Genomic DNA, 21855 nt, shown 5'->3' with positions numbered 1-21855 from the left:
AAAGGGTAAACAAATATGTCAATAAAAGACAATACACAACTCTACACAAAAAAACAAACGAGATGAACAGATAACCTTAGATAGGGAGAAAGAATAAAAGGTATAGATACGGATTAGTAAAAGGTAAGCTTTTTTATACAAGTTTTAAGAAAAGTATTTAAAGATGAATATCAAAATACAGTAACTATTCGGCATTCTTCTGAAGGTAAAAGTTTGAATCTTTAATATCAATACCTCGTTTTCCTTTAGATTTGAAATATGTGGCGAAAAATTTACAAATAAATATATACAACTCTTTAAATTTCATTTATATGAATAAAATGAAATACACAAGTTATATATATATCAAAATTGTTGATGTCTTTCATTTTCAAAAGGTCATACCATGTCTATGCAACGAAAAAAATGCTTTCCTAAACTAAGTCGGTTACGCAAAGACCTGTGGGCTTGGCATTCGGACGTCGAGTCTTTGATGCAAGATCTAGATGCACCAAAGAGGAATGCACTGGTCAAGGATGAAAGACCGGAGGACAAGATGAATTCAAAATGTTTCGAAATGATCCATAAGTTGTGTAAATTCTCGGTAAGTTTTTCTATAATTCTGTTCAGTAAATATGTAAAAGATCATACAATATTATGAATATGAAAACTATTATAATTAAAAGAAAAATATAGGAGAATTCGAAAAACAAACCAAGTGGAGTTGATAATTTTTTCTTCCTTTTTTTTTTTTTTTTTTTACCTCAAGCAGACATTCGAGCGATAGACTGCAGTAATCAAGGCACAACTTTGATTGCTACAAATATATCTTCAGAAAAAAAAATACACTTTTCACAAAACCTTTTAAATACAGTTCAAAAAGAGGAATCATGTACCTCAAAATGATTCATCTAGAAACTGATCCAAATTATTAGTAAACATTTTGGTATAAAACCTAGTAACTATTTATCGTATAAAACCTAGTATTTAAACTTTAGGGATGCATGTAACATCTACTTTTCAAACTTTTCGAAAACAGAAAACCATTAACAATATAGTTTCTACCACACTGAATGACAAACTTACTATTATTTGATATATGACTTAGGAACTATCAACAAGCGAAATTGTAGAGCTTCTGAAAGATATAGATATACCTCGACCAATCAGCAGATTCGCCAGTAGTGGTCAGTTAACTACAGGGAGAGTTTCTAGGTCACCGGCCAAATCGCCATCCAGAGTCAGGGCAAGATCTGTGTCACAAGTAAGCACAAACATGTAAACATTTTGTTTTTTAATCAAAAGATTTTGTCAAATTTTATTTTCCGGAACTAAAATTTCACCTTTTGACCACAGAGAACTTTCGATTTGTTTTATGTGCTATGAAATAGTCCAAACTCAGGCGAGTACTTCGTCTAGCTGAATTTGTACCTTTTACTAAATAATTTATTAAATCTTTTTATTAAAAAAAAAATTACATTTCCATTCTTTTTAGATCTATTTTGGTATCATTTTATATAAATCTCTTTTTGTATTAAAGTACTTCACTTTATGAAGTTTTCAACGTTCCTGGTAGTTTATAACTTAAAGGACGCTTCTTAATATATTTATAAATTGTATTTTCCTTTTACACTAATAAAACTATCAAAAGAGTATAAGGAGGAAGCATCGGTTTCTCATATATTTATTTTATATCAGAGCAACATTCAAAGGAAAAAAAAATTGAATAAATTTCATACTGCCACAGCTTCTTGAGTTTGATCATGACAATGTGATGAATGAATTTTCAAAGATAGAAGTAGTCTACTAGAGCTGAAATAAGACATTCATATAACAAGAATGTCATTCCTGAACCACAATCTTTCTTCCATTTAGATGTCTTAAAAGTCAGCCATGTTCATAACATGAAACACAATACGAAACATTATATCACTTTGCAGGAAAGACGAAAACCCATTCCTCAAAAAGCAAAGCCTAGAGGTAGAAGTCCGATACGCAAATCAGTTCCGAAGTGTTTAAATGCAACATGGACACAATCGGAATCATCATCACTTGTGAGAATCTAAATGGTTGAGCACAAGGGATACTTTCACTATGGTGTTGGAAAATTTAAAACATTTTCTGCACTTCCACACTATCAATAAACTTTTTGCCATATCACTATCACTGAAGAGAACGGCATGTTTGCACTTTTTTAAATTTAAGTAATAGAATCATATCCAAAACAGTGTGGTCCTGGCCATTGATTGACGACCTAAATTATCCCATTGACTGGCACAGATTAGGTGAACGTTTGTCGGTAACAACCACTGCTCACTATGTACTTGTTAAAGACACTGAATCTGTGGGGTCACCAAAGGTTCTCAATACCTAAATAAAGTAATTCGAAAAACGAGTCCGGAATAATACAATGTGTTGATTTATATAAATAATATAAATCAAAACATAAAGGTTATTCCTGATTTGTTTTTCGAATTGTTTTATTATTAGAGGCGTTAAGAACCTTTGATGACCCCACAGTTTAAATTCCATAATAAGTAAGAAGTGAGCAATGGTCGTTACCGACAAACGTTCACCTTATCTGTCCCAGTCAATGGGATAATTTAGGTCGTCAATCAATGGCCAGGACCACACTGTTTTGAATATGATTCTAGTGGCGCACAGGGAAAGAATGATGGTCATACACAAGTTTTACTCCAAATATGTATATAACTTTTCAGATATATTATAATCAATGTATAATACCTTAACGTAGAAATGTATATTCTATAAGTTGTATTGCTTCTGGATAAAGTATCTTTATTATCGTTATTACTACAACATAAAAATTGAAGATGTGGTATGATTGTCAATCACGAATGAGACAACTCTCCACAAGAGACCAAAATGACACAGAAATAAACAACTATAGTTCGCCGTACGACCTTCAATAATGAGCAAAGCCTAGGCCATACTGCATAGTCAGTTATATAAAGGCACCGAAAAGACAACGTAAAACAATTCAAACGAGAAAACACGGCCTTATTCGTGTACAAAAATGAACGAAAAGTAAATATGTAACACTCAAACAAACGACAACCAATTGCAAAGAAGTACAAGATCCTGACTTGAGACAGGCACATAAATACAGAATGTGACGGGTTTAAACATCTTATCGGGATCACAAACCCCCTAACCTGGGACAGTGGTACAATGCAGACTGCACCATAGTCCATGATTATTGATTGGTATTTGCTTTACTCCGGCTCAGATAACATACGACTATATCGCGCCATCTCTAATGACAAATGCATTATGCGTAAGTCTAACAATAACTGTAATAAAACTAATTTTACAATAAAGTATAATTAATGACCTTTCTACTGGGTTAGTAAATAAGTATAAACCGTTGTTTTGAATTTCAATTTCAGCGTGCATGGTTAGTGTTGGTTTTTTTTTTTTTTTTTTTTTTTTTTTTAAAGCATTGCCATATCTTAGAATGAAATATCTTTAATCTGAATGTTTGCATTTTTAATCCATGATCTCCTTTGTGTAACACTATTAAAAATATAAAGAGTTGTGGTATAATTGCCAAAAGAGACAAAATGACGTGCATGCTACCAGACTGTAAATCTTTATGGCTCAATTTGGGGTTTTTACGTGCTTTACTCTACGATCAAAGCAGCTTTGAAATTTGGCGTAAATAAAACAATCAGCAATTCGATTGTGACTTAGTGGTGCTAAACCGCGAAGTAATGCCTATAAAACAGAGTTTCTCAAGACAAATTTTGAACATTAAAAAGATAAAAAAACACGAACATATTGAGCTTGGAACCAATAATTGCAGGTTAAACATATTTTTTTTACAGGAAGATCAGTGTATAAAACAGTTAACTTTTGATGAAGAAGATGAAGTATATAGAAAGAATAGCTATAGGTAAGTACACCAAAGTGGATTAAAGATTTAAGTATATAGAACGACTAGCTATAGGTAAGAACACAAAAGTGGATTAAAGATTTAAAGTTTAAAAGTAATTTCACAAACAAATAAGTACACGTTAACGTCGTAACTACAATCCCCTTCCCTCTCATGAATGTGACCTACTGATTTATACTATTAATTAACCGGATTTGCTATCACATAAACAACACGACGGGTGCCACATGTGGAGCAGAATCTGCTTACCCTTCCGGAGCACCTGAGATTACCCCTAGTTTTTAGGTGGTGTTCGTGTTGTTTATTCTTTAGTTTTCTATGTTGTGTCATATGTGCTGTTGTTTGTTTGTCTTTTCCATTTTTAGCCATGGTGTTGTCAGTTTGTTTAAGATTTATGAGTTTGGCTGTCTCTTTGGTATCTTTCGTCCCTCTTTTATCTTGCACACGGAAAAACATACTTTGTATACGGTACAAAGAAAAAAAATTAGTGAATTGATTTATTCAATTAACGTGATGATTATGAAAATGATTACCGTATTAAATGAACAAGGAGAGACATACCCGCATCAACAGCAATCGGAAGAAAGAACACTAAATGAATTCGAATGCAGATAAGAACACAAAAGAAAACACATAACACAGACATACATTAAAGGGGTTTCTGCTTTCTGAAATATTTGTATAAAAGTGGTTGTTTTAAAAAGAAAGTACGTTTGCGGATGTTTTTTTAAAAGCAGGATTGAGACTATAGTTCAGAACTGTGAAACCATGATTCTTAGTTGAAAAACGTAAATGGCAAATATATATTATTAACTTAATGTTTTAGTACTGTTATATTCATTTTGCTCTAATAGTTTTGAAAGGTATTAATCTAAAACTTTACCAAACTTTTGATACGAAATGATAGAAAAAAGTATGTAGCAATACATTTTCCAGTATGATTTAATCAAACTATTTAACATATAATCTAACTTTTTTTTAAAACCTAGTATGTATATTTCAAATCTAAATATATTTGATTTTATTTGCATTCAACCCTTTTCTTGAAATGATCCAGCTTCTATGTTCCATAGATTTTACCACAATACAGCTAATAAAGCCAAGCCATATCGTCACATAAGTATTTTCTTCATTTACACTTTTGATAGTAATATGTATGTATGAGCTCTTCAACCATTACAATAGGTTTTCTATATTTGGTTCTTGAACCATCGAAAAGATTTGCTGGTAATTTTTAAATTGCGCGTCTAATTCAGTAAAATGTAAACTGTATATATTCATTTCAGTAAGGGAAAAAAGAAAGGCTCGCCAGTTATTGATAGAAATACGAAAAAAGTTATAAAAGATTTAGAAGAACAGATACTGGAATTGGAAAAAGAAAATAATCATCTTTCTGAAGATGTGTAAGTAAAGTCAGTCGCTCTTTAATTTCTTTTCCTAAACACGATTGGGGTTTAGAAATATGGTAACCTTGGTCTTCCACCGACTGGTAAACACATTTGTTTTTACCGAAATGAAGAGTCCGTTTGTCTGTGCGAGATGTAAAAATTCGCAGCCATTTCCGGTCAAAATGGGAACTTTAATTTCCATTCTTTGTTTATAGAGTTTAACGTTCTATGTGAGTTACAGAACAATTCTTCGTGATGGGTACATTTGTATATACTAGTACTAGTATGGCCTATTTCAAGGAGGCTTAATTTTGAGCCATTTCCAATATTCCCTCATTTTACAAGTGGTATTCTAAATTCGCCGCACTGCCTATTCGATCTCTATATTCCAAGACCTACCTGTTGAATCAATAGTAATTTGTTATCATGTTGAATATGCTGAAATATTTGCCACTGGACCATAAGTAAACAACTGTTAACATATGATTCTTATTTCTTTTTACAAAAATGTGTTCTTTTAAGTCATAGTGATAAAAACTTGATGACTAATTCTACATTTTATAGAACAAATATGAATTAAACATATTTCTAATAAAAAAAAAATGAAATTTAAGTTCATAAATCTGGCCGTTTTTTTATTGAAAAGTTTTACATTGTGTTGAATCTTGTATATCTTTTCATATGATTTGTAATTTTCTCATTGACGAAGGCTGCACCGTGCACCATATTTGTTAATATAAGATTCGCAGTAAACGCTATTATTTATGAAGATTATCACGAAGCATATTCAATGTCTATACATGTTATAAACCTTGCTGAGTTAGCCACTTATATTACAAAATATGAGCGGATAGACCTTAAAATAATAATGTTGTACGAGTGCTATTGAAATCGAGAGGAATGCATGACTTCTGAAAGGGTAAGTTGTTTAATTACCATAAGTATATTGTCTCTTTTTAGAGGGAGGTTAGAAAAAGAAGTTCAGTGGTATAAAGATAACAGAGATTACTGGTTCAAGTATTGTAAGGACAATGAAAGAAGTGGAAAACAGTAAGTTATATCATATAGGTATTGATAGTTTAACGGACAATTTTTCAATAAAAAAAAACCTCCACAGCATTGTTAGACATTTCTTAGAGCTATATCAGTGTTGTGTGTTGCCCTACAGAGCTCGAGGGTTGCTCTACAGAGCTCGAGGTAAAAACCGACACAGCATTGTTAGACATTTCTTAGAGTTATATCCGTGTTATGTGTTGCTCTACAGAGCTCGAGGTAAAAACCTCCACAGCATTGTTAGACATTTCTTAGAGCTATATCAGTGTTGTGTGTTGCTCTACAGAGCTCGAGGTAAAAACCTCCACAGCATTGTTTGACATTTCTTAGAGTTATATCAGTGTTGTGTGTTGCTCTACAGAGCTCGAGGTAAAAACCTCCACAGCATTGTTAGACATTTCTTAGAGTTATATCAGTGTTGTGTGTTGCTCTACAGAGCTCGAGGTAAAAACCTCCACAGCATTGTTAGACATTTCTTATAGTTATATCCGTGTTATGTGTTGCTCTACAGAGCTCGAGGTATAATGATACTTATAAAACAGATTACAAAGATCATATATGTTGGTCACGTGCGACATGAGAGTGATGAGCTGTAACGCCAGAGCACTTAATTTTGTCTATTAGATCTCTACTTTTTGTTTGCCGATTCTTTAATTTTTGAAGTATGTAAGATATGCACACTTCTACAGTATTATTCAGAATAATTGGTCAACCTCATGAAAGCGCGGTTCATGGGAAACAATATTTATATTTATTCAGACAATAAATTTTTGATTAGTATAATAATTTGAATTTTTAATATTATATTTCGTTACACTTTTCTTTAAAACTTCTGAACAGTTTAAATTTAAATTCAGCAGTTAAACAATGATGAGCTGAAAGATGTTTGCAACGATTATTGGTTATTTCATACATGTATATAATTTCCCGATATTTTAAAATTGAGTCTTGAGAAACCAAAGGTGTATTTACTGTCTTTTAAAATAACTAGCTGGGAATGCTGAGCACGACAGCTCATGCATTTTGTTTGTTTGTCTTATAATTTTCCATATTTTCGTTTTCAATAATGTAGAATTACCAGACCTAACAACAAAAATGGAGAATATGATCAGCTACGGAAACAATATGAACATCTACAAGGCGTGTATGAAAACATATGCCACGCAATGAACAAGTAAGTTGCTTTAAAAGAAGACTAATCGTCTTTATGGACTCATACTAAAACTAAACCATTAAACGTTAGGTTAAAGAAATAACAGTTTTAATTTATCGCAAGTTTTCACAAACTAATCCATGATCTATTCATGTTATTGTGACCATGTGAAAATTGTCGCATACATTTGAATTGTTCTCCTTTCATTTGAAATATAATAATTATACAATATATAATAAATAATAACGATTATTGTTTGATTTTGAACTACTGATTTGCTTGTTTGTTTTCATTAAAACACAAGGACCACTATAAAGTCTGAAGACATTTCAAAACAAATCTATTGATCTATTTTATTTCTATTTTCTTAATAAATTATAACTCAACATTTGGTATCACTTTAGAGGAAGCGGAAGTCAGTATCTGGGCCAAATAGAGAGTGATGCAGCCAGATACAGAGCAGAGAGGAATAATGCACGATTGCAAGTTCAAGAAATGTCTGATAAATTAAACTGGTAAAAAATATTTTTGAAAAATAGTATTAATTAAGAGATTGTTGAGAAAAGAACTAAAAAATCTACACTATCAAAAGATATGTAGTATAATTAATTAACATTAAAAAAATGACATGTGTATCTTCTAAATTAAGGCACCGACATATTGATTTAAACAAACAAAAATATGTTATATATTTCAATTGATAAAAAACAACACAAAAAAAGACGATGTTTCGATTTTGTAAAAACCTCACATTCCCTTATATTTTTTCTTAAATACTTCCTTGTTTTGAGTTTTAAGAAACCTGCTAATGAACAATACCATGTTATACTCGTATAAGAGAGGTGTGCTATACCAAATAGGTATTTAAACTCATTAGTCGAAAACGAACTGACAATATCATGTCAAAAACAGTTTTTTACCGCAATATTGAAAACTAAAAATTGATCAAAACGAAGACCACCAAAAAATCAGATGTGGTATCAGGTTCTCTGGTAGAGTACGCGGATTATGCTGCACTTGTGGCAGTATACATAACATGATAATAAACTTATTTTCGTTCTTTGCTGTTGAACTCTTTTAGAAACTTACCCGGAAGTGGGGTGATAACGTAGTATATGTTATGTGCTCTTCATTCTCTTGTTCAAAGGCAATTAAAAGATACGAACAAAAAAAAAAAACCCGATTATCACTGTAAATGATTCAACAGACAAATACATTTTATCATTTGTTAGGTACAAAAGTGAACCTCAAAATGCCAGTCCAGAATATAGATATACAGGGAAAAGATCTAAGCCTCGTTATGGGAAAAAGTACTATTAGGCGAATATGAAAGGTACACGTAGGTTTATTTATAACTAATTTAAATATACTTAAGGTGCAGTAATTGATCAATACTAATGTACGATAAAAATATACTCTTCCGATGAAAAAGTTTTGAAATCTAAAACACGAAATGTCTTAAACATTAGTTTCGGAAACTTCTTATAAAAAATAAAAGAAACTGTAAAGCATTGCTGAAAATAGAAAAAAAAACCCTATATTTCAGTAAACTCGTGCGTTGAATTTTGGGCACACATATGAGTTGTAGTTTTACTCGACTTATGGGGTTCGTTTTTTTTACTTATTGTATTTTTACCTCGTTTCATGTTTTTAATAAACTTTAAATTTTGTGTTTTTGAAAATGCATATTAGCTTACTCGACTTTTTACTTTTTAGTTACAGTTATAACAAAAGGAACTAGTGCGAGATTATGAACCTAGAAGTTGTATGAATGATAAATTGTAGACTGAATCACAAAGAGACATATATTAAAAAGTAGAGTGTTTTACATAATGTATATTTTGATACGTACAAGACATTTAATAGCAGTTTGTGCATGATTGTAAGGATACAATGGCATAGAATAAACACGTTTTTTGCAATAGTATTACCTTTTATATACAAATATGTAACAACGGATGTCAACATAAAGTAAAACAGTAAGAAGAGAACACAAATAGTTTAAAATGTTTGTATCACAGATCAATTAAAATTTATATATCATGTAGCAATGATTCTTTAAAAAGAATAATAAAAAAAGAAAACAACTAATTTTCTAACGTAGAATGTCACGTGACATTGAACAACGATCGTTACATCCTGTTGTACTTTCCAACCATCTGCTTACAGTTTGGACAGGAGTGCACAACATCTTTACAGGGGTCAACACAGAGGGGAATGAGACAACACCCAAACCAACATCTGAAAAATAATTTATGTTGATCAAAATCATATCTTATGGTTTAGATTTCACATACATCTAAGCCATTGTTGCGCATCTCATACCCATCAGAGGAATAGCAACAATGAGCAAAAAACTAATAAATTTTCTTTTCATCATTTGGACCTATTTCTAGAAATTTGTTGGTATTTTGATTAGTATAAAAACAGAATTGGCTATGCAAAATACTTGGTGAATTTCTAATTATTCCAGTCAAAACATTTTCTTGCAACGACATCTGAGCGTTATATTTTCAAATTATTTTTTTCAGTTTTCAAGAAGATCTCATGTACATACAAAACACGAATTTTAACTTGTCATGATCAAAATAATGGGTACCAGTAGGGGAGCAGGATTTAGTTATCCTTTGAAACTCGTTTTTTTATTGTTATATAGTTGTTGTAAGACAATGTCCATAATGTTAATACGTAATCGACGAAATCAACCTATATAACCCCAAATAGAAAAAAAGGAACATTCGTTATCGATGTTTTTGTCTTACCCAAACAAACATAAAACGCCAATGCTAATCCAGGTCAGTGTACCAGTTTCATATCGTGTAGAGGTCATTATATCAGCTTGACAGGCTGGACATTGTGTTCGGACTGGTACCTCCCGAAACTGTGGTCCTAACATTGCTGGCGATGTGATGACCACTGTCGATTGTTGTCCTCCTGCAGCAAGATATTATACATAATAATTTATTTTAAACATCGGACCAATTCTTGTATGTCTCCAGGCGAGAGATATGTTGCAAAACAAAGAACCAATTGAGGTAAAGGTCAGATGATATATGCGGGGTAGTAATAAACACCACATAAGCATTCATGTACCTCACATAGTTGATCTATAATTACTTACAGTACTTGAAAAAAAGAACGAACAACAAAAAATTAACATTAACCAATTAACAATGAAAAGGAATTTAAGGTCGGTTGAGAACTGCTAGACAAACCATTCAATAACCAAGTATAGTTCACCTATTGCTTATACATGTAGTTCAGATGAAATATGTCTGACGGGCATGTACAAATGTAAACGTAGCAAGGAATCCACCAATAATTGTCTTCTTTTTACTCAATAGAAGTGAAAAATTCACTTAAAAAAGGTTTTTGTTCAAGAAGTCACTGAACCATGATAATAAGGTCAAGGACAATGGACAAGTCACAGACGAAAACTTGATAACATAAGGTACAAACAAACAAGAAATGACTCATACCAGTTCTTCTACCTTCCGAAATATAAAGCTTTATAATTTAAATTTAAATGAAACGCGTATTCTGATTGGCAGCCAGTGTTTTGTCTATCAGCTCATAGAAATAATTTTGTCATGTGACCGTGACGTCATGAACGTTTTTTCATGATTTACTCCAGGTTGGAATGGAATTTTGAATTCAACATTAAGGAATGACTAATATTTTTTTCTGTTTGTTCGCTAGTTATTCAGTGTGCGCCACATTTTTGATGGTATTTCTTAATAGACAGAAAAAATATTACAGACATTTATGAAATACAAATAATTTCCATCACAGCTGTCGAATAGTTCTATACTAATCCTATGTATCGCATACGTCGCGAGACAACAATGACTTAATGTCAAATTTCATATCTTAAATGATATCGTACAATATATACATGTATCACTTTTACAAATAGTGTGATTGTCATAGGTTACTATCTTATTGGTGTTTACCAGGTAGTCATTATACAAAAGACATTTCTTATAATCGCTGGAAATACAAATGTATGTCTTCACTTTTCTTATCTTGGTTACCCGAATCAATGTATGACTCGTGAACTCATAAGTTGTGGATAAAATAAAATGTAAAATTGTCATGAACGAACTCATGTCTATATATACACATGGAAAAAAGAATTGCAACACCTTGATTTTTTAAAACTTGAAAAATCAGCCTCTTGTTTTGGATGAAATATAATAAAACATGTGTATAATATTATTGAAACATAGTTTATGATAACATTTGCATTGAAACGAACAAAAAATGTTTAAAAAAAAAAGATTTATATAACCACAATTTTAATAACAAAATGAAGTGTTTTTTGTACAAAAAAAAATCCTTTTTACAACTTTCACTGTAGTCGAACATCATGGTTAATCGTTATACGCCAAGGAATTAGTACTTTGTGCGCAGCCTCCATTCAAACGGATAACCGCATCTTAACGTCTTCTGATTCCTGCCATAAATCGACTAATTTATTGCTAAGGTAGAAGCAACCATTTCTGATGATGGGCATTGTTTATTTCATGATGTGTTTGAACTGGGATGCCCTTTTGCGCACATTCTTCCCAATAGTGTCCCATATATGCTCGATATGGTTCAAATCCGGGTTACGATCGGGCCAAGGAAGATGAAACGAATTCCATTTGAACATTTGATCTTCCTCCACGATGCTAATTTCCAACTTTGGCGAGCTCTGCACTATATTGGATACGGAAAACTATGTCTGTTCGTTAGCAAAGGTCTCCAAAATGGTCTTTTCGCACGATAACCAGTAGCAATGAGTTGATTTCGAACAGTTCGTGTAAAAAGGCTCCTGTATGGCCACCACTCTCTTTTTAGGATTGTCTTGTATGCAATGGGTTTTCTTCTGACCAACATTCATTATGCTTGATTTTCTCTAGCAAATGGTATAGGGGATCTTCATTATCTCGGAAGGTCTTTAACAGCGTTTATTGCCTGATTTTTATTCTCAAAACGACTTATAATAGTGGAATGGTGATGACCAACAATACGTGCAGTTGTTACAGCGGCATCCCTGCTTCTCTTGTGCTGATAATCTGCCATCTTGCTGCAGTTAAGAGTTGTTAAGGACCCATTACAAGGTGTCAATCACATAACTTTATTTAAGTATCACCTAAGTTTAATCAATAAATATCGACTCAATAAGTTTTTATATGCACATGCAGCTACTGTACCCGTAAACTGCAAAACAGATGTTTTTATCCTCATTGTTTTCAACAATTTAGATAACCAAGTTTTTAAAGTATGGTTTTTGATCATTGTTGAAAACCGTACGATGACCTATAGTTGTTAATGTCTGTGTCATGTGGTCTCATGTGCGGAGTTAACTTGTATTATTGGCAACCATGTCACTTCTTTTTTGATATACTAACAGATTTGATTAATAACTTTCACATCTACCAATGGCGAGTTTTCTGAGTTGCGAAGGCATCTACACATCAGATTGGATTAAAATAATTTTATAAGACCTTTAACATTCCTATTTCAAAATCGGTCAGAGTGACAGTTATGAAAACAGTTTGAAGAAAACACATGTAAAGTATTTGAACTAAAACTGTCAAATAAATTTGTAATTTTTCCAAACCAGAAATTGTATTTACTGTTTTCCTTGAGCTAATTATACCAACACATATAGGAGTCACCTTTCTGTCAGTTAAAAACTATCTTATAATTTTGTACCATAGACGCGTCAACATTAGACTCATAAGTGACGATTTACTCAAGCAGATGCTTTATTTTAACTGTAACACATATTTACATGTGTAATACTGATCACGTCTAGCAGAAACTTCCTATTAATTAATGACAAAGAGTGTCGCAGAGTCGTGAATCTTTTGAAAAAATAAAAATATATATATTAGTTCTTACCTTGACTATACTGCGGCGGAGGAGGCAGATTTCCTTGTTTTTCCATAATTATTGACCAACGAGTAAACTTCCTGAATCAAAAGTTTTACTAAAACGTGCATATAAATCTAAATTTAAAAAGGTCAATAGATAACGGTGATCGATTTTGAAATACAAAATAAACAAAGATCAACAAACTTGAGATACGATAAGAAATGCGTGGTGTCATTTTAAAATATAAAAGAAAAGATAATCTATTCAAGCTAATATATTCTGTTGATTTAAAAACAGTAGTGCATAACTGAGATTAATTAATGTGATGGTGTAATTGTAAGATCTTATTTTTTCACCTTCGGCATTTTAAAGAAATCTTGCTTTAATTCCGACCTAAAAAAGGAATTTGAAAGAATATAATAGGGAATATCTGTCTGTCAAGTCCGTTCGTCCGTCCTTAAATCGGTGCGTTCGTCCGTCGGGTTTTTTTTTGAAAGAGAAACCTCATTTTTGTTACCTCTTTACTGTAGAAAAGTTGACTTCTTTCGATTCGTCACCTCTTTTTTTCTGTTTTCAACTTATACAGAAAATTTGCATTTCTACACAGTGCATTGTTGCAAACGGTCAAATATATTCACTTCAAACTATGATAGTGCTCAAATCTGCGTTATATTTTTGATTTTTTTAGAGGGAAGAGGGAAACAAAATGTGACTGGGAAATGAAAGATTGTCAATTCAATTTTCTTTAAGAGAATGGTATGCTAAAAGGAAACACAAGTCTCTGCGTGATACATATATGTTCAAGACTTTGTTTAGTTCGTACGTTCGGACTCTTCACTGGTTCAACCTTCACCAAGAACACTCAGACCCAAGCATTTGAAATCAAAAGATGTATAAGACATAAACATGTAAGACTTCGAAATGAATATTTGTCGTGAATTTCTACTGCATAGTTTCTTTCGAACATGACAAAGATTTTTATAGTCTTATATAGAAATAAGGGGATATAGTATGGTTGCCAATGAGTAATATATCCACCAAAGTTCAAATGAAGGAGATTCATGCAATTATAGCTAAAGGTGCCTTCATCAATACCGTCGAGTCGGCTATAAAAAGATCCGGCATAAACAAAATTTAATTGAAAAAAAATAAAGGCCTAATTTTCGAAAAAATAAAACAGCAATACGACAGACATGATCGAAAGACAACAACTTAACTTAACTCCTGCTTGTTAAGGATAGTAAATAATGTTGCGTGGTAAACACATTGTGAGAGCCCAACCTTTCTCTTACGTAGGACAGTGGTGAAACAGCACAACATAATCAAAGAGCTGAATAGCTCTGAGGGGAAAGACGGCCCTTGTTTCTATTTAATTATGTTTTTGGAAAGGGGGTGGGTTATCTTTTGATAGTTTTCATATGAAGAATGAAAAAGAGAACAGCTAGAACATGTAGAAAGGTTGGCAATATTGAAATCAATTGTTGTTTATGTAATTTCATTTCCTTAGTTTAGGATTCAATTTGGACCAATGGAAGAGATCTGCATCTTCTAAATCTAAACATTTGATTAAAGTTGATAGCTAATTATCTAAAACTCAACTGAATTCGGTCATTTCACAACAACTACAATATTTTTTGAAATCTTGATTGTGCATCACTAAACTGCAGGCTAGGGCCATTTTCCATTTTTTGTGACAGTACTCTTGGATTTTTAAGTTTTTTCTTTAGAAAGTGTGGACTGAAAAATCAATTATGTTTTAAATTTCCATTGTTAAAGTTCCGAGTTACAACTCTCATCACAGGGAAACAGGTACTAATAAAAAACAATATGAGTGATGTAAACTGTGTGAAGCTTGTTTCCAAATCTTAATTTTGAAATATTTGTAAATAATAAATATGTTTTTTTTTTTTTTTTTTTACCATTACAATGATTATGTAGGTACACAAAAATTTAGTTTTAATAGACGACTACTAATCCAATGAAATGTCACATTTGAAGTGTTTAAATACATTAATTTTTATTTTAGTGGATAATTACTCATCAATTGAGGTGCTCCTGAATTGGAGGACGATTCCCAGAATTTTTACAGAAAAAAGTGGTCTCACTAATTAGCGACAAGAATTTTAGCGACAAAAAGCGACAAGAAGAATATTTTTTCTTGTCGCTGAATAGTCTTCTTGACGCTTCTTGTCGCTTTTTAACGCTTCTTGTCTCTGATTAGTGAGACCCGAAAAAAGTAATAAAATCGTTTATTTCCCCTGTCTCATGTAACCCCACGATCTTTTTTCATTTTGAAAGTTGTTGACCTACAAATTAAAGTATTGTATGTTGATGTTTTAATCATCTACAATAAACAATATTATGTTTAGATTTAACAAATACAAATTTGTAATTAGTGCACGATCTCTAAGAATGATTTAAATAACCAGTGAACTGGTGAAGGATATCCCTGCTTCTTCCAAGAATGACGTCACTATAAAATACAATGTAGGTTGGATCAAGGATTTGTATAGCTATACAAATCCTTGGTTGGATATATTTAGAATATCTCGTCATACTAATTTTTCCGGATTGTAAAATTAACGTAAATAGTGTAAAGGAGAGTTCAAGATACGATAATTTCGTGAGAAACATAAGGGAAATGTGTAAAAAAGAGTGTTTAAAGTCAAACTATTCATTTCTGGGTCTCCTTCCCTCAATCTAAGTAAGATTTGTTGGGGGTTTTCCACACTATAACATGTATAAAAACAAAATGAATGATGTGAGGGAGTGTCACTCTGGTCAACCCCATAGGGGATTGACGGCTTGAAGCCGTCTTTCCCCAAAAATCAGTCTCTTGTTGAGAGTTGTTTCATTGACAATCATACCACATCTTCTTCATATCAACTCGTCAAGCAGATACTACGACACATGTACACATCAGACAAAACACAGGACATTGCAGGGTATATATCCATTCCTCATCCCTTACAACAAAAAGACAAAAAGTACAGAAATGATAATACTCACAGTATTGACAGCTAGTTCAAAGCCAATAACAACTAATGACTAAGACAAAAGTATCAATCAGTACACATCATCACTACCCGATTGATTTTTTAAAGACGTCTTTAACAGTCAAAAGGAAAGTGACCTGATGCAAATTTTATTTTCAATTGCGAAAATTGAAGTGAGATGTTGTTTGAAATCCTTAGTTTTTATCTTAGACCAATACAGGTTCGTTACTGTTTCCCGTATTATAAAGGAGACGAAAATATGGACATTACTCCAAACTGAAAAGGGGAAGAACAGTTGGAATTCACGTGCTTTTTTCCTAAATAATCCCAACTTAATCAAAAATTGAAGAGTGTTGCACTGTAGATGCTATTACAATGATCACTGATCACAGAGTTATATAAAAAAGAAGATGTGGTATGATTGCTAATGAGACAACTATCCACAAAAGACCAAAAGGACACAGACATTAACAACTATAGGTCACCGTAAACTAACGGCATTATTTATGTAAAAAAATGTATTCATATATATATATATATAAAAACTGGTAGTTCGACAAACAACACAAGATATATTGGTTCCTTATAAATCATAGATTATTTACATAAATTAATGTACAAGAATGTGGCTATTGCGAAGTCTATCTTCTATTGGAGTTCTGAATGAAACAATCCGGATATTTTGTTTTCATATATTAATTTTTCGTCCGAAATGTTTAAGAAAGTATTATATAACCGCATTACAGCTTCACGACATATACGAGTTTAACATCTTCCGTTGTATTGTCTTCAACGTTTTTCTTTTCAGCTGCTTCTTTATACAATAACAATCTGAAATAAAAATCAATGTAAAGTACATTTATAAAATGGAGATGTGGCATTCGAACACTCTCCAACAAAGACAAAGACACATCAATTAAAAGCTAAAGGTAATCAGACGTCCTAAAACAATGAGTAAAGCCCATACCACATAGTCAACTACTGGTATATATTTATTTTAAAACTATTATATCTTTATATGTATTAGTCAATATCTTTGTATGTATTAGTCAGTGCGCGACATAATTTCCACCTCATAATAGAATACAATGATTATACATTTACCATTCATTTGATATGATATTCGTATTTTTTTGTACAAATATTCATTATTAATCTAATTCATGCAAACGATAGATAACTTATAGCTGTATTGCAAAATTTTAAGGATAGATCCAGGTAAGGTATGTGGACTTTGTTACACATATTTATATGTAGTCAAATTTATAATAAGGATACGTTTTTTGTCATTCAACTTAAGTTATAGCGTCTATGTTTTAAGAATTTGTTTGACGCTACATTTTTATAATCACCAAATTAAAGATGGCATGTTAGCGCTTCGTTATTGAGGCAATTGCATTTTTGTTGTTGGAATATTATATACTGCAGAAATGCATAGCATGGGAAGCTTACTCTGACGACGCACTCGGTCTCACTGCTTTCGGATTTTATGCGATTCTATCATTTAAAAAAAAAAATCATTTATTTTTCACTTCCTTCCCAATTAGATAGATATGAATATCGGTATATTTCTGTCAACTTAATCAATGTAAACATTTAAATATGATACTTTATAGAAAGATACACTACCCAAATAATAATAAGCCAGCCAAATGGAAGCCACCAAATACAAGCCATATAAGTCCTGTATATATTGAAACTGTTGCACCATAAAGTACATTTGATGCTACAGATCCAATCAAAGAACATACAGCATCAATAGCAGCTAAACTTCCAAACATTGCACCTGTAATATTGGTAATATATATGCATGAACACAAGTGGATCAACAAGAGGTTTGAGGAAAAACTGGCTTCAGGATTGTTTTTGTCAATTAACTGCTTGGGCAATTTTTGTTTTTATCAAATGGAGATCAAAGTACTTTTCTTTAGAAATAAACCATACTCCCCTTGACGTTCAATGATTGCATGTTACTTAAGAATATTTCAGCAACGATTTAAAAAAAGCGACTGTACACATAACATTGATCAATATTCGTTAAAATCGAAATAACTCATGATAAATTTACTATTTTTATTTATAGTTTATTCAGTTTTGTGTATTATTCCGATTTAATATTAGACCTAAAACACTGCACTATTACAATGACGTAATGGTAAATTAAAAGAAGACATATGTTTGTTGGATCTTATAGTAATAGCAGGTTATACATATATATTGCAGCAAGTTTTATTGTATGTATGTACCTTGTTTATCTTTTGGGGTAAACTGGGACATCATTGCCCGTATTATAGTAATCGGATATGAGCCAAATAAGCCAACTGCTGGAGCTGAAAATAAATTATAAATCTTTTATATGTAAAGCTAACGTGTAACTTACTAGATTATACCTAATATATGTGCGTGTAACGATCCTTGCATTCCATGATATTTCATTGTATGAGATCAACTGCATTTGAGGCCTGGTTGTGAAATTTACTATCGGTTAAAGTTCATATACTGTCAGATCAAATAATAACAACATCTTACTATAAAATCTAACACACCATTTATTGCTTCGCATCACGGTACGAAGCTATTAGTTTCAGTCGTCATACACGCCATTTTGAAGTAATTAGTTAGCACATATATATTCTGATTGGTGGCTTTATGATGCGGCTAAAATACAACAGCAGCTATTGGCCTAAATGAGATAAGAATTACAGACCGGAAAATGATGTATTTGTATTTCTGTTCCGATCAAAATGTTCGTGAGATTGAATATATTGAAATATCAACTATTAATATGTGCTTATTTGCTTTGTCAATCTGCAATATACACGATTTGTTTTGCTACACAATGTTCACATATAATGTTTACAAAAATGCATTTTTATTTTATTTTATATCTTCTGCCAATCTTGGCACATCTTCACACAGGCACCCTATAACGCACACTCTTAAAGTAAATCCATTGTATGTCAATAACTAAAATACTTCATTTCTAATACTAAATCAACAACCATATGTACACCCATACTACCTTAAAATAGGTAAGGGCGAAGCAGTCCACAGCTTTTAAGAAAGGCCAAACAGATAAGGCGATGCAAATGACACTAATGTCCAAGATATGCATTGCGCATGATGATTTGAATAAGTTTAATAAAAGAGAGATTAACAGAAAACTTGATGTCATGGTTTTATATTTTTCGGTTCCACTCACATCTGTCCTCAAACAATGAACCCTATTCATTTGAGGATGCCTTTGCCGTACAAGTCGTCAGGAATGCAAAAATTTACTTGGCATAAATCATTGAAATATTTTTAAAACTATTAAACAAATAGTGTTTTGTTTAATTTTAAATATTATCAAAACTTTAGATTTCTTTATACTTACCGATAAATATCATTACATCGTTGACAGCAACTGCCGTCACCAGGTAATAAGCGATTGCAGATATGGATCCAAGAATAATCATAGCTCTCTTTGACATACATTTATACACAAGACGAGAAAGCCCTACACCGACTATCATCTGGACAAAACTTCTTAATGCTCCAAACAGTCCAATAAGCACAGCATTCCAACAAAATGGAGAGTTTAAAACGTATAACGATTGAACGTTAATTCTACCAATAGCTGGTGTTACATTAAGGGCAAAAACGACTGCCAGGATAATATATTTGTATCTCAAAGGATCATTCTTAGTATAAAATGATATTGATTTTTTTAGATATTCTATCTGAGAAATACTTGTTAATTTTTCTGTAGTCTGTACACTTTCTGGAAGGAATATTATAAGAAAAGCAATAAAGCAAGTAACACCAACAATTAAAACAGATCCGTAAAAAAATCCCAAATACTTAATCACATAGCCTGAGCTTAAAGCGCCTATGGTTACACCCATTCCAAGTGTTAATTCAATCATGATAATTCCAAATAATCGACTTTTTCCATATTTAGTCAAATCTGCAGCAAAAGAATATGCAGCAGCTATTAAAGTTATCCACATGCCACATAATCCATCAACAAAAAAAGCAATAATAAATGTGTAAATATTCCACTCAAGTTTTATTGCTATTGCGAAAAAAGCTGCCTTAAAAAACAAACCAAATGTAGGAACAATTAATGCTGCTCTGCGTCCAATTTTGTCTCCCCATGATCCAACCAATAAAGACATTAAAAGCACTGGAATACTTTGAGCCAAATGGCAATACGCATTCCAGTTTGCAGTTATTGACTGTATTTCTTGTTGCTGTTTGAAACGGATAGATGAAGAATTCGCTTCACATAATGATTGGCGGGAATCAGATACAACACTGGTGATATTTTTTTGTCGTTGAACAGCATAATATCCATACTGCGTCTCAGCAGTACCCAGAACAACATTTCCATAAATCATCAAAATTATTATGATTGGCATGAGAAAATGGCGATATGTTAAACGTTGCACTGATTCCTCGATTTGCGCTGCAGGTTTGCCCTTTTTCACTTGTTCGGTCATCTTTCAGTTATCTTCTACTAGAAAAGTAATAAAAACAAATTGGCAACAGGTTAAACGTTGCACTGAATTTTCATTTTCTGCTTTTAGTATTCCATTTTCAATTTGGTCAGACATTTTGTTTTAATTCTTAAATTAAAAAAGAAGTCTTGTAGGAATATTTATCTATACATTTAATAACTATACTTAATCATGTTAATTGAAGTTGGTCTGGATTTTATCCTGTAAAACTCTTTATAAACAAATGCTAAAAAGAAAAAAAGAGGGACGAACGGGACCAGAGGGATAGTCAAACTCCTAAATCGAAAATAAACTGAAGATAATTTACACAAAAGTGTTGATTGAAAAAAGACTGCATATCGTTTTTCATTGTTTCTTCTTTTTTTAAGTTTGAAACTAACGATTTAGTGGTTTTGCATTAGAACATCTAGTGCACTTATGCAACAAATTTTATTTGATAATTACAATCTTCACATTATAGGTCATTACGTTTGCCTTGTATGAAGTTTTGTTTGCTTTCATTGATTTAGATAATTGTCCTCCCTATAAACGTTTTGATATAATACATATATTATTTTAGATTAAAAAAAAACCTACCTGAAAAATCTAAAACTTATATTCCAACAATATTCATGTTGTTTGACATTTCAGTAATCATTGTGATCATATATGTAAAATACTAATTTAAATAGAATGATGATAATTTCATTGTTGATTATTATCCGTTGATGTGACTTAGTTTTAGTATCTCTTCGGGATCAAAATATAGACCGGTAGGCTGTGTCTGTATATACGGGGTACACATTTTGACGTACGAAAAACCTAAGGGGTCAAACTGTTGACGTACGAGAATCTCTACGGGGTCAAAATGTTGAATTATAAAAATTTCTACGGGGTAAAAATTTGACATGCGAGGACGGTCTGTCTACCTGTGTATATTCAGCATTTAAATTAAATCGAAAGGGACTGTAACACGAGACTGCTGAAACAATAATAATGAGACAAACACATAGGCTGGTTCAAC

At 32.0% G+C, this 21855-nt stretch overlaps 3 protein-coding genes and 1 long non-coding RNA gene across 4 annotated transcripts; 2 read left to right on the top strand and 2 right to left on the bottom strand.

Annotated features, from left to right (window-relative positions):
* The first annotated feature begins 385 nt into the window (after nt 1–385).
* On the top strand, nt 386–6932 carry LOC134697748 (uncharacterized). The gene is made up of 6 exons (XM_063560034.1): nt 386–583; nt 1088–1243; nt 3828–3895; nt 5182–5298; nt 6244–6333; nt 6848–6932. The coding sequence occupies exons 1-6, from the start codon at nt 386–388 to the stop codon at nt 6930–6932; spliced, it is 714 nt and encodes a 237-aa protein (XP_063416104.1).
* A 476-nt stretch (nt 6933–7408) lies between these two features.
* On the top strand, nt 7409–9413 carry LOC134695993 (uncharacterized). Its single transcript, XR_010102877.1, has 4 exons — nt 7409–7510; nt 7894–8004; nt 8722–8822; nt 9206–9413. It is a non-coding gene; the product is annotated as an uncharacterized LOC134695993 (long non-coding RNA).
* On the bottom strand, nt 9356–13487 carry LOC134695992 (lipopolysaccharide-induced tumor necrosis factor-alpha factor homolog). The gene is made up of 3 exons (XM_063557500.1): nt 13382–13487; nt 10252–10423; nt 9356–9730 (listed from the first exon to the last, which is right to left on the bottom strand). The coding sequence occupies exons 1-3, from the start codon at nt 13425–13427 to the stop codon at nt 9622–9624; spliced, it is 327 nt and encodes a 108-aa protein (XP_063413570.1). The 5' UTR covers nt 13428–13487; the 3' UTR covers nt 9356–9621.
* A 3558-nt stretch (nt 13488–17045) lies between these two features.
* On the bottom strand, nt 17046–21497 carry LOC134697232 (lysosomal proton-coupled steroid conjugate and bile acid symporter SLC46A3-like). Its single transcript, XM_063559376.1, has 5 exons — nt 21429–21497; nt 19727–20851; nt 18597–18680; nt 17980–18136; nt 17046–17181 (listed from the first exon to the last, which is right to left on the bottom strand). Exons 2-5 carry the CDS (start codon nt 20832–20834, stop codon nt 17091–17093), a joined length of 1440 nt encoding a protein of 479 aa, XP_063415446.1. The 5' UTR covers nt 20835–20851; nt 21429–21497; the 3' UTR covers nt 17046–17090.
* Between the last annotated feature and the right edge of the window lie 358 nt (nt 21498–21855).

The sequence above is a fragment of the Mytilus trossulus genome, chromosome 14 (assembly GCF_036588685.1).
Source record: "Mytilus trossulus isolate FHL-02 chromosome 14, PNRI_Mtr1.1.1.hap1, whole genome shotgun sequence".
Lineage (NCBI taxonomy): Eukaryota > Metazoa > Mollusca > Bivalvia > Mytilida > Mytilidae > Mytilus > Mytilus trossulus.
The sequence above is the reverse complement of the archived record's forward strand: the minus strand, read 5'-3'. Positions and strand labels throughout refer to the sequence as shown.